At 43.7% G+C, this 13,647-nt stretch overlaps 1 protein-coding gene across 1 annotated transcript in view; it reads left to right on the top strand.

Moving 5' to 3' along the window:
* LOC127567552 (carboxypeptidase O-like) overlaps nt 1–13,647 on the top strand; it is an 83,411-nt gene that overhangs the window by 5,494 nt on the left and 64,270 nt on the right. Inside the window, exons 3-5 of the mRNA XM_052010612.1 lie at nt 10,458–10,528; nt 11,728–11,762; nt 11,853–11,954. Of these exons, the coding sequence (XP_051866572.1) occupies nt 10,458–10,528; nt 11,728–11,762; nt 11,853–11,954 (208 nt within the window). The remainder of the gene's footprint in view (nt 1–10,457; nt 10,529–11,727; nt 11,763–11,852; nt 11,955–13,647) is intronic.

Genomic DNA, 13,647 nt, shown 5'->3' with positions numbered 1-13,647 from the left:
ATTACCCTCATCTACAAGCAGAAGGGGGAGATGGCGGACATCAGAAATTGCAGACCTGTCTCACTGTTGAATGTGGATTATAAGATCCTGTCCTAGGCCATCGCCAACAGGGTCAAATCTGCTCTGGGACAGGTGATCCACCCAGACCAAACCTGTGCTGTACCTGGCAGGAAGATTTTTGAACTTAGCCAGGTAAGTCACCATCCCTAAGAAATGTCTCACCTCCTCTTTGTTTTGAGGCCTCTCCATGTTTTTAGTGGCTGACGTCTTTCTTGGGTCAGGCTTCACTCCCTCGTCAGATATGACATCTCCTATGAAGGTCAGTGTCTTCACCCCAAACTCACATTTCTCTTTATTTAATTTCAAATTGACATCCCTTGTCACATCAAGCACTTGTCTCAGTCGAGTATCGTGTTCCTCCTTGGTGGACCCCCAGACGATGATGTCATCCATCATGGTCTCAACACCAGGTATGCCCTCAAAAATCTTGTGGATGGTTTTATGGTAGACTTCTGGTGCGGACAGGATCCCATATGGCAGCTGTAGATAGCAATATCTTCCCTATGGTGTGTTAAAAGTACACAGTCTCGAACTTGCCTCATCAAGCTTCATCTGCCAAAATCCAGACGATGCATCGAGCTTGCTAAACCACTTGGCACCTGAAAACCGGGACATGATCTCCTCCTGTGTTGGCAATTTAAAATGCTCTCTCTTGATAGCTTTATTGAGATCTCTTGGGTCTAGACATATCCGCAATGCTCCATTTTTCTTTTGCACAATGACCAGTAAACTCACCCAATCTGTTGGTTCTTCAATTTTCTGTATGACATTCATTCGTTCCATGCGTTCTAGTTCTTGTTTAAGTTTATCTCTAAGTTGAAACGGAACTTTCCTGCATGCATGGACAACAGGAGCCACTGCCTCATCTATGTGAATTTTGTGTACACCAGGTAAGCATCCGAGCCCCTCAAAGACATCTGCATACTCTTCCATGAGTGTTGTGTGGTCATCTTTGGTATGTGAAGCTACTATGAAAACTCTTTTCACTAGGTTGAGCTTTTCACATGCACTCAGACCTAATATTGGCTGCACTCTCTTTTCTACAGTCAGTAGCTGTGATCTTAAGTGCTGCCTTTTGTGCTTAAAGGTCACCATACAGCCCTCTTTTACTGGAACTTTCTCTCCAGTGTAGCCTGTCACTTTTAACTTCACAGGGTAAATCTTACTCTTTACTGTGAGAGTCTTATAATCATCCATGGATAACAGATTCACCTGAGCTCCGGTGTCAAGCTTGAATGGAATTACTGTCTCATTCACAGTTACTGGAACAATCCATTCTGTTTTACCAGCAGCCACAGTCTGTACAGAATCCACAAAGAATTCCTCCATTTTCTCATCAACTGTGTGCACCTTTCTCTTGTTAGCCCCAGCTTTGCAGCACCTTGCAAAGTGATTCTTCTTCCCACAGCTGTTGCAGGACTTCCCATAAGCAGGGCACATCTTTGGAATGTGTTTACCTCCACACCTGCTGCACTTGCTGTTTGAGCCTTCCTCTTTGATTTGCTGTTGCTTTCGGAAATAGCTTGGGAGCTGCTTCTCTGTTTTCACAGCATGTACTGTTGTGTCTGCTCTGTACAGCTCCTCAGCTAGTGCTCGTGTGGTTTCTGCTGACCTACACATATTCACCGCCTTTTCCAGGGTCAAATCTTTTTCACGCAACAGTCTTTCTCTGAGTCCATTATCTGGAATTCCACAAACTATTCTGTCTTTAACTAGTGAGCTTCTCAAATCTCCAAATTCACAAGACTTACTCAGTGTGTGAAGCTCAGCTACGTATTGGTTGAAGCTAGCACCTTGTTTCTGGTCACAGGAAAAGAATTTATATCTCTCAAATGTGATGTTTTTACTTGGGATAAAATACTCCTCAATTTTTTCTATTAAGGTGCCCAACTCAAAAGCTGCCTCTTCAATTTGAAAGCTGTTATAGATGTCCAAAGCATCTTCGCCAATCATGTGCAGAAAAATAGATACTTTTAATTTTTCATCATTCCTTCCCACTCCGCTAGCATCTAAATATATGTTGAATCGCTGTTTGAAGCGTTTCCAATTATCGGTTAGATTTCCAATTATCGGTTAGATTGGACTTAGCTTATCCATAACGGGAACTCTCGGCCTCTCACCTGAATCTCTCTTGGCAAATCTGGTGACTGCTGAACTGCAGGAACAATGTGCTCCTTCGCCACACTGGCCGGCTTTTTCTCCGTCTTTTTACAGCTTTTCTTTTCTACTCACTGAGTCTCTTTCTCAATTGCACATTTACTTTCCTTGTTCAGACCTCACACCAACTTCTGACTCCATGTTATGTTTGTTCTTCATCACAAGACAAACTTGGCGTGGGTTTAACATCTGAACATTTATTAAAACTACAACAACAGACCGCACAGACTTACAACAGACAGGCTGGCTGGCTTTCCCCCCCCCCCCCCCCCTTTGCAGCCACTTCCTGTTCCCCCATGTGACCCCTTGCTTTACCTGCTGGAAACTGTAGTTCTTTATTATAACTACATAATAACACAGCAAGAACCTTGAATCCCTAGAAAACTGACAGCAAAGATAGCTCGGTGGACCAAAAGCAGACAAATGCAAAGAATTACAAAGTATCTGCAGCACAGAAATAGGCCATTCAGTCTACTTGGTTCATGGAGGCGTACAGTACAGCCTCGGCTGCACACGTCACTCTGTTCCCTTCCTCTTGTGGGACTGTCCTACTCCCCTCGAAGATGATGTGCCCACACTGAAACCACTCCCACTAAAGCTGCTCCTTCAGAATTCCCTTTTGGAATTATCGGTGACTACTCTACGGCCCCCAATTCCAGTCTTGCTGATGTGGAAATCTTCTTGATGATTATCCCATCAAATCCATGACCAGTACATCTGTATTCCTGGAAACCTCCTTTCCCTTTCCCAGTAAGATGATCTCCTTATTTTTCCAACCACAAGCCACACATCTATATAAGAAAAATATTTTCCAGTAACACACTGATTCTGCATGTTCATTGTTGCCTCCTTGTGTTGCGTCACAATCCTCCTCCGCTGTAACTTCACTTTCCTACTTTAAACTGTAGGTAAATTTTAAAGCTGTATTTCCGATCTTTGAATCTGAGTCTCTATAGTTGTCCCAGCACTGATGCCGTTGTAACACCTCTATGTAATTTTGATCAGTGGGACTAACTGGAACTCCAGCTGTTTTCAGTTTTCTGGCCAACGTCCACCCGCTTTGCTACGAGACACCTGGCTCAATGGCTGTCTAAAATCTTCTTTAACGTTGCTCTTGTATCTCCTTCTATCATTTCCCCTGGCTGCACATTCCAGGCACCTACCACCATCCTTGCAATAGAAATCTCCTTCAAACATTCCCCCTCTCACCTTAAACCTATGCCCTCTACTACTTGACATTTCCGCCGTGGGAAAAACACTGACCGTGAACCGTATCTATGCTTCTCATGATTTTATATACTTCCATCAGGTCGCACCTCCGCTTCCTACATTACAGCGAAAACAAGCTCATTATTGCTAATACTCTCCAATCCAGGCAGAATCCTGATGAACCTCTTCTGCATCCTCTCCAAAGCCTCCAAAACCTTCAGGTAATGCTTGACCAGGACTGGACACAGATGGAGATCTGATAGAACGATGTAAATAATGAAGGGTTAGTGAAAGATTGTCCCTGATGGAAGGGTGGAGGACCAGAGGTGGCAGGTATAAATTAAAGGAGGAGAGAATTGGTAATGATAGGAGGAGATGCATTTTTATGCAGAGTGTGGTGGAATCTGGAAGGCATCACCTGGAGGCAGTGTTTAAGAGGGAACTGGTGAGGAAACATTTGAATGGCTCCCGAGAAAGGGAAAGTTGGGTGGAAAAGAAGAGATGCTCTGCCACATGATGGGCTGTCAAACCGTCCCCTCTATTGCATGAACCAATGAGAAGGGCCTGTGGCAAGTCACTGCCCTCAATGATTGGCACAAGGATTGGTTGATTACCACAAAGCAGCCAGCATTCCCCATGCAAAGTGTGAGCATACCCTCGCAGTCCCCCCGGACCCCCTTGTGGACGTGGGCCCGGACGCACTGACCCTTTGCTGGGCAGGAGGAATTTAAAAAGTATTCAAATAGATAAACATAATTTTAAAGAAAAACTTAAAGTAACGAGAAGTGTAATTAAAACATTAACTTGTAATGATTTTTTATTATTTTAAAATAAATGGTCAATTAAATTGGTAAATTGGTTTATTACTGTCACATGTACTGAAGTACAGTGAAAATGTTGTTTTCCATGCCATCCACACAGATCATTTCATCACATCAGTACATCGAGGTAGTACAAGGGAAAAGCAATAACAGAGTGCAGAATGCAAATCCAGAAGCAATTACGCAAGAACTTGTTCTGTGAGTTTGGAGAACCTGTTCAAATGGATGGATCACCATTCTTATACCAACCCTTCCTGGTGTCAAACTCTGGGCTCTCTCCCTGCACCAGTGCCCCACGGCTGGAGCTGGTGATGATTCCGGTTGGTGGGCTTCAAAGTGAAATGTCCCAGAACCTTTCGGGCAGCTGTGTTTCTGAGACATCCTGGGCATGGAACGTTTGGTGGTCACTTCCTGACTGATCTACTGACTACATGAAGGCATGATTTGGCCCAACATCCCCTGTCTCTCTAGACTCAGTCTTTGGAGATATATTACCTTAAACATCAGTGAAGCTCAAAATAAATCACAGGAATGACCATCCCAGGGGTTGAACCAACAGCTCTAATGAGATTCCACCCCACCCGATACATATTCCCCTCCCCTTTCAGCATTTCAAAGGATTGACCCCTTCGTAGCTCCCTGGTCACTCTCCCATTTCAATCAATCACTCCCTGTCTTACTGCACCTTCCGAGCAATCTCAGGAGATGTCTCTTCACCTCTTCCCTTCTCACCATCCCGGGACACAAAACACCTTTCCAGCTGAAGCTGTGGTTCACCTTCACTCCTCCCAATCTGGTGACTGCATTTGGTGTTCACTTTGTGGTTTCCTCTACAGTGAGAAACCGAATGCGGACTGGGTGGTCGCTTTGTGGGGCACCTGTCCTTAGTCTGCAGGACGGACTCTGAGCTTCTGGACACTGCCACTTTAATTCCCAGTCCCACTCCCACTGTAACTTCCCTGTCTGCAGCCTCCTGCACTGTTACACGGCCATACAGAAGCTGGAGAGACAACACCTCATCTCAGTTGGGGCACTTTGCAGCCTCTGGACTTGGTACCAAATCCTAGGACTTCACCTTTTCTTTCCCTCGGTTTCAGAACTGGCCATTTCTGCCCGTCATTGTTTTGGCTCAGTTTTTCTTTTTCTCTCAGTATAGTCCAGCCTGTGGGGCATGTCCCACAGACTCACTATTAACAACACATTACTCAGCCAAAGAAGCTTCATCTAGTTCTAACTGCTGCTCTAAGTGTTACATTAACTCATTTAGTCTCACCCTATCAGAGATGCTCCCCTTGTCCGACCCATCCCTTTCCCACCTTCTCGGCTACTGAACGCTAACCTATTTTCACTCTTTCTCAGTCTGACAGAGGGTCTCAGACCTGAAGCATCAAGTGTTTCTCTCTCCACAGACGCTGCCTGACCCACTGAGTGTTTCCAGCATTTGCTGTTTTTGTTTCAAATCACAAGAACTGATGTCTTCCATCCATATCACTGGAAGAGATACAAGTGGGATTTACTTCATGCAAATGGTTGGAAACTTCAGTAAAGTGCCCACATTGACAGAAATAAATACATTCACGTGGCTGTTAAATTACGATGCAATTAAATGCTCTTTCATCAGGTTGCACTTATACCTTTACAATAAAGTTTCTGATATCCTTCAATGCTGTGTGGTGGAAAAATGTTCTTTCATTTCAAAGTTAATGGTTAAACGTTTAAGTGCGTGTTTTTCTACCCACTCACAAAAACGTGCAACCAACGTCAGACGGGGACAGACTGGTTTATGCCCCATAATGTGAACATAACCTGTTTCCCAGCTGGAGCCGCCTGAGATCCTGGGAGAGGCAAAAAAAAAGAAAAGCACAAAAACCAATTAAAAATTAATCTGTGTGAATCCTCAGGTGGGTAGTCTATGGGGTTAATTTGAACTGATTAACATAACATAGCAATTATCTCAATCTTACCAGCAACAGCACCATCTCTTGTTTGAAGAAGTTCAGCAACTCCGACTCCAGTGGGCGTTCCATCCCTATTTCCATCATTTTTTGGTGATCTGCCTTCTTGAACCACTGTAGTCCTTCCAGTGAAGTGCTGTTGGGCAGAGAGTTTTGGGATTTAGACCCAGCAAAGATGAAGTGCTGTAAATGTATTTCCGAGTCAGGAAGGTGTGTGTATTTTGTAGCTGGCGGACACTGTAGCCGTGGTGCACCAATGGGGGACAGGATGAATGTTTAGGATTGTGGATAGGGTGTCAGACAAGCAGATTGCTTTGTCCTTGATGGTGTTGAGCTTTGTGAGAGTTGTTGGAGCTACAGAGAACATTCCAGCACACTCCTGACATGTGCCCAGTAGGTGTTGATCATCCCATTCTCTATTTGTTAATTATTTTAAAGCTGTGCCCTTTGGCATCGGATGAAGTAGAAGCAGTTTCTCCAATACATTCTTCAAACACTTTCACAATCCGTATCAACCTCCTTTGCTCCCTCCTGTCAAGAGAATAAGGGTGCTTACCCCACTCCATACATCCAAACACATTGTATTCTTTCATTATCGTTATTTATAACTGAGAGCTCAGAGATAGGAACGTGGCCACGCCTAGAGCTAGAATTATCTGCACATGCTCTGCTCAGCTCACAGTTGCCAATGCTCTTTGTGACTGTTTCACAAGCTGCCAGTGGAATATGTTCACTGATGACATGAAGTGGTGGCTGAGATGTGTCTCAATTTTGGGAATATTTCCCTTGTTCACGAACAGCTTCAAGACTCAATACAGTGGGTAAGTAAATAAAATGTTCTTGTTATTTTAGCAAAGAATTTGATGACTAGTAAAGGGTGGAGATAACTTTAAAAAACATCATAGAGTTCCTTGTCTTTGGCGCAACCTGTCCAAGGTGCCCACTTAAGCAAATTCCATTTGCTCGCATTTGACCCATATCCCTCCAAACCCTTTCTATCCATGTACATATCCAAATGTCTTTTAAATGTTGATTGTACTTGCCTCAACCGCTTTCTCTGGCAGCTCGTTCCATACACACACAACACTCTGCACGAAGAAGTTGGCCCTCAGATTCTTTTTAAATCGTTCCCCCATTAACTTAATCCTATGCCCTTAGTTTTTGGTTCCCTTTCCCTGGGAAAAGGTGCATTCACCCTATCTATGTCCCTCATGATTTTATACACCCCCATAAGGTCACCTCTCAGTCTCCAACTTACCAAGGAATAAAGTCTTAGCCTGCCCAGCCTCTCCCTATAACCCAGCCCCTTGAGTCTTAGCAACATTCTCGTAAATCTGGATGTTTCACCAAAGTCTTGTCTGCCCTTCAGGTGGTTAGAACAGATACAGTCAGATTTCCTCACTATCACCAAAAATACAATGTATTGCTTGTTTGTTTGTTTTGCCAGTGGAGGGATTCTTCCACAGACACCATTAGTTGAAGGCACAGGTAGGAAATTTGGTGGATCAATGATAAAGCCAACCAATTTCCCTGTCTCCTGCTATGCAGCTGAACTTCAGCCTCTTTCGAATTGATTCTCGTCCACAGTGGGTTCTCTACATAACAGCAACAGCTGCATTTCAAACACTGATTTATCGTTTTAGTAATCCACTGACATGCACAAACCCATTAACAAGTGTCAGCTCTGCCCAGTAGTTTGGGCTATTGGACACCAATCAGCAGAGGTGCATCACAAGTGAAAATTTCCTTGGTGTCATAACTCTTCTGGCGTAAAGTCGATGGTTTTGTGTGTTATGGAGCAGGAATCAGGGGATTTAGTCAGAATAATAATACTGACTATTGTAAGATCGTTTGATCTCCAACACTCAACTCCTGATCAAATGGCTCTGTCACTTTGGGAAGACATGATGCAGAAGCAAAAGCCCTAACAAAGGGAAGAGTGTTGAAGTGTGAGGAACATTCACAACTGGCTCCCATCACACACTTCCGGTTGGCTGAATCAAAAGAGGCCGTGAAACATCTTCTCTCTCGACATGAACTGGCAGAGGAAGGAGGTAGCAGGGACACACACACTGGACAGGTTTTCAAGTAAATATAGGATGAGAAATTTCAATACTCCGGTTCTTCTATTTTCCACCATTTGTAGACTTGAGTAAGCCTCACACTCACCTGCAGCGTCCGAACTCCTACTGGATCCCATCACAGTTGTGTTCACTCGCCTATACCACTTGCCATTCCCTGGTTATGACCAGGTTCCACTTTACAGATACCTGTAAGTCAATTTGTCCTGAAGTCGGGAAATGCACAACATCACTCAGTACGGTAATCATACCTGCACAAGTATTGGAATGAATGGTGTTGATGAGGGTCAATTAACATGAACATTTATTTATTGTGTCTTCCTGCCCAGTTCCAATGGTACAGAATCAGGATGTGCCACCCTCAGTGAGTGGTTTTGATGGGCTTTAAGTACCAGTGGCTGCTACATTGTTTAATAGAGTATCATTGTACTAGTATCAATAAAAACGATTGCTTGCCAATTTCCAGAGCAACTCTCTTGTGGCCTTCCACAGTGAAACTGGCAGCTTATGTTCTTGAGAGAAAACATCTTCTGATTACTGCAGGGTGGTTACAGGTAAACAGGTTTTTGTTTCAAGACTGGTTCTTGTTTGAACTTAATAATATTTATGGGAACTTGTTCATATGTACAGGATGTCTATAAGTAGGGTGTTTGTAACACAGAGAGGGTCCATATTGGCTCCTTTGTTTCAACTCCCTCCTTTGCCATGTCCCTGTAATACCTTCTGGTCCTATGACCCCTTGAGTTCCTTCAGTTCTGCTCAGCTGTGAGTCCCAATTAATTGCTCCAACATTGGAGACTGTATTTCAGCTGTCTGGTCATTAGGCTTTGCAATTAGTTCCCTTAGCCTCCGCACTTTGCTGTCCTTCTCCATTCATTAAAGTAATCCTTGAAATCTCCAGCCAAGCCCTTGCTCATTGGCCTCAATATCTTCTAATGTGACCCAGTGTCAAATTTAGTTTGATATCTTTCTTGTGAAATACCAGGGGACATGAAATAGCAGGAGACATTTTACTACCTCAAAGATTGAATGTAAATGGAAAAGCAATAAATGTGAAAATGCTGGAAATCTGAAATAAAACTAGTAAATGCAGGGAATTTTTTTAGCAGGTTAGGCAGCAGCTGTGGAGAGAGAAGAACAAAGTTAACATTTCACGTTGATGACCTTTCATCAGTTCGTAATCGCGGACCTGAGCTGGGAAGGGTGGAGTTTCAGTCAGAATTAATGTGGAATAAGTTGGTGCCTGGGTTATTCTCGGGAAAAATATTTGGTGTCAAAGTGAACTTTGGTAAATATCTTATCAAAAACCTTATCGAGCTTGATGAGCTTTGTTCTAATTGTGTTCTTTCTTGTAAACATTATGTATAATTTATGCTTAATTTATGGTTTATTCTTGTGACTGCTGCTTATCCGATGCTATGTGCCTGTGATGCTGCTGCAAGTTTTTCATTTTACATGTATATGACAATAAGCTCGAATTCGACTTTAAAAAGCCATCAGTCTGAAATGTTAACACCACTTTTTTCTGCAGGTGCTGTCTGATCCGTTGAGTATTTCCAGTGTTTCAGATATTATTACAAATTGCTGTAATGCTGTCGGATACAAGGAGAAATTGGAATTGTGAAACGAAGCCTCTCTCGTTTCAGGGACCAGGTTCTCCGGATCTTCCCTGTGGATTCCAAGCAAGTGAAGTTTCTGAAAATACTGGTGGAGCAAGAGAAGGTGGGTTCTGAAATGAGGAGGGGGTCCTGATTGACAATAATCAAAGGAAACTGATGGGTGTAGAGCGGCTACATCTTTGCTGAGGGTCCATGGGTTGGGCACACGGGACCTGCTCAGGGATCAGAAGACTCATTACCTACTCCAGTACATTTGGTGTAGTAACTGGTGCAGTCCAGTTGATGCAGCCTTATCCTTTGTCATTGGTCAATTACAGTTGTCATCTCACCCTCGTGGTCTGGTACTGGGCCCTGCCATTGCTTGTGTCACAGATTTATTTACAGCCATGTGGCTGTCCACGTCAGTGATGGTGGGATAAACGTTGACCAGGACCCTGAGGAGAGCGACCATGTGCACCATCAAATACTGACAAAGGTTCTTTGTTTCCCTCTTCGGAGGGCAGACTGGGGCTGGTTTAACTTCTCACCCAAGAGATGACACCTGTGATGATGCAGCACTCCCTCTGTCCTGCACCGAAGTGCCAGCCCGGATAAAGTGCTCTCGTCTCCGCTCAGCACCATACAAAGCTGAGCCTCCGGTGCTTCCCCTGGCCAGTGACATGTTTACAATTGGCCCAGACACAGAGGCACAATTGGCAAATGGAAACTGCTATCATCGGTGATCTTGGTTGGAGGAAGGTACAATGAAAAACAAATAAAATTAAAGAAAGGACGAAGTCGTTAAAAGTGAAGAGTGAAGCACAGACAGAGACGCTTCAGCCCATTGTAGTGATGGAGCTCCAAATGCCTAACCTTTTCCAATAGTCACGTATAATGGAGAAAAGGTAAGGGTGTTAGTGTTTTTGTTTCTGCTTGTGGCACTTTCTTGCACTTTGAAATGTGTCTTATAGCTCAAGGTTCTTGGAAGATATTTGGAATGACTTCAAGAAAATTATGTTCAGATTAAAAAGTTAATTCTTTATGATTAAAGATAACTGAAGAGTTTGAATTGATTTGTTATCGAGTTTGCTGATGTTCTGTTACTTTGTTCAGGTTGATTTATGGAGGCCTCAGTCACCAGAGGGAATTCACCCTTGGGTTGAGGTTGACGCTCGAATCCCAGCATCATCAGTTGGCACAGTTCGAGGTGAACTGGAGGAACGGGCCCTTCAATACAAGTAGGTGCAAGTGGTCAAATGTTTGTCAGATGTTGGCCCTGTGGCACTGTGCCTGGGCAGACACTAACACTTCTGCAATCGGGGCAAGTTCTCACTGCAACTCCCCAACCAGTACCGTTCACTCCCCAGTTCCCAGTGCCCATTTCTCAAGAGCAAATCACTGGAGTCCCTCTGATGTTTGATATTGTTTCCAGGATGGGCGTTGGGTCAAACACCATCCTGCACTATCGGACAGAGGTGGCCCGGGTACAATGTGTCCTGCAGGGCAGGAGACAGGAAGTGTCCATCTCCTTTCACTGTCCCCTGAATCAGGTTCTGGAGATGGAGAACAGCATCGACATCATGGATACCACTGGATGTTCCTACAGGACTGAATCTATACGTCCTTCACTTCAGTGTCAACTGTCAGCTCTGTTCCATCCAAACCTCTCCAGATCTAGCCTCACTCTTTCCATACTTGATCCTGGTCTGGACTAAATCCTTTCTTTCATGTTCCACACTGCACCAACACGTCCTCCTCTGGTTCAACAGGGTTTTAACAGAAAACGTTCAAGACCACCTGGACCATCAGTTTCAGAGAGTCCGTAAACTGCCTCGTAGCAATGGAGCACACAGCTACACCAAGTATCACCCAATGGCAGAGGTGAGACTCAGACAAGAAACAGAAAGAACTCGATGTCTTCACATTTAGTTTTCAAAAACACACTTCACAGTTTTTCTCTCAAACTACTAGATCTATTCCTGGATGGAGCAAATAAAGGAAAACCACAAGGACTTGGTGACGCAGCATCTGCTGGGTGTAACCTACCAGAATCGGCCCATGTACTACCTGAAGGTACCCAGTGTCTGTTGGTCTGACTCCTCATTACTTGTTCTGTCATTAGCTCCCACTGTCAGCTTCACCCCAACAAGTCCTACTGAGGTCCTCCACCAATCGGACACTCAAACCGAAGGAATAAGAATCTTCTGCAGTTTGTATTACTGAAAATGTGGATTATTCTCTGCCAATTTACCATTCTGTAGTTTGTTTTACTTTCAAAATGTTAATATAAATTAGCTCAAGAGATATGCATGGGTATAGTTATACTGGTTATAAGTACAACAGATTTATTATGTATATTGCATGAATTATGAAGAAGCAATACTTAATAAAGACAATGGTCACAGTCTCCCCCTTGAAAGGGAACCTGTCCTCAGTGATCATGGAGCAGTTCCCATTGCCTCCTGCTGTCTTCTGTTGCCTGCACACTCTCTCTTCCTCTCTCTCTGACCCCATATTTTACATACTTTTTCTCTTTGGTTACCCGCTAACTACCAGTTTGCAGAGCTGTCTTGCTAAATTTCATGTTATGTTTCATTTATTACCCAACCAGTCTCTCTTGCAGATGGACCATTCCTTCTCATCCTTGCTTACTCTCTCGTGGACTCAGCTGCTCCTTGAATGGGACCCTCACACAACGGTTGTTGAATTCTGTCACAAACAATGCTTACTTCAGTGACATGGCCCTTTGGATGTTTCAGTCCCTCCTTTGTTTTCTCGATCCCTTAATCCATGTGCTGCCACCATACTTCGGTGGCATGTTCCTGCCAGATTTAATGTCCTTGTTCTGTGTGAGGCAATTCACCTGCTTTCAACACCACAGTCTAAATTACTGCCCTGATGTTCACATACTCCAAGCTTAAACATATTTCTGTTTCACCACATTCTTTGCAGTTAATATTATTTTTGACTTAGTTTTGCTTCTTAACCTTATTTGCTTTACAGCCTTTATCCTAATGTTCACAATCTTTACAACACTGTTCTATTGCAGCAATTATATTAGGACATATTGGAACATTTAAAATAGCCCTATCTGTTTTTAAACATTTTACAATTAAGGTCTCTTTTACATGATAATAAGTTGTTCAGACTGAGATTCCAAAAGATTAAAAATATTAGGTCCTAGACTGCCCACCTCCCCACCAATAAGCAAAAGGAAATCTTCATGTTTTGGTCCTATGATTCATGTTAACACAGGCCACAGTAAAGTATGGATAGAAGGTCCATTATATACCACTGGAGAATACTTGGGTTTTGGAAGGTACGACCATTGGCTTCACCAGAAATAAAAAAAACAGAATGGAAACAAACCATCTCAGAGACTGCCTGAGAAGAAGAGTGATGTGCAGTGAGAAATGCTTCAACCAAAACTATTAAGTCACTACTTGTCCTTGCGAAATCATGTGATACAAATGCTGATGGCCCCTGAGATGCCACTGAGACAGTACAAATCGACTGCATTAAACCTGAAAGCTTCAGCTGGAACATGCACACCTTCACCACAAACAGTCGTCTCTGCCTGTGCAGGGAAATGAAGGTGACATTCCATGTCGTTAGTGTCTGTGGGTGTCTTCATGTTGCTGCAAGCGTGGGCCATTGGACATGGGGCTCTGATGCCTGTCCAGTGACAGCTGCATCAAAGAAACCATCCTCCAATTCATGTTCCTGCATGTCCTTCTGCTGATTGGTGCACAAGTACTACCGATGC

This window comes from Pristis pectinata, chromosome 1, assembly GCF_009764475.1.
Source record: "Pristis pectinata isolate sPriPec2 chromosome 1, sPriPec2.1.pri, whole genome shotgun sequence".
Taxonomy (NCBI): domain Eukaryota; kingdom Metazoa; phylum Chordata; class Chondrichthyes; order Rhinopristiformes; family Pristidae; genus Pristis; species Pristis pectinata.
Note: the sequence above shows the minus strand (reverse complement) of the source record. Positions and strands in the feature narration are given on the sequence as shown.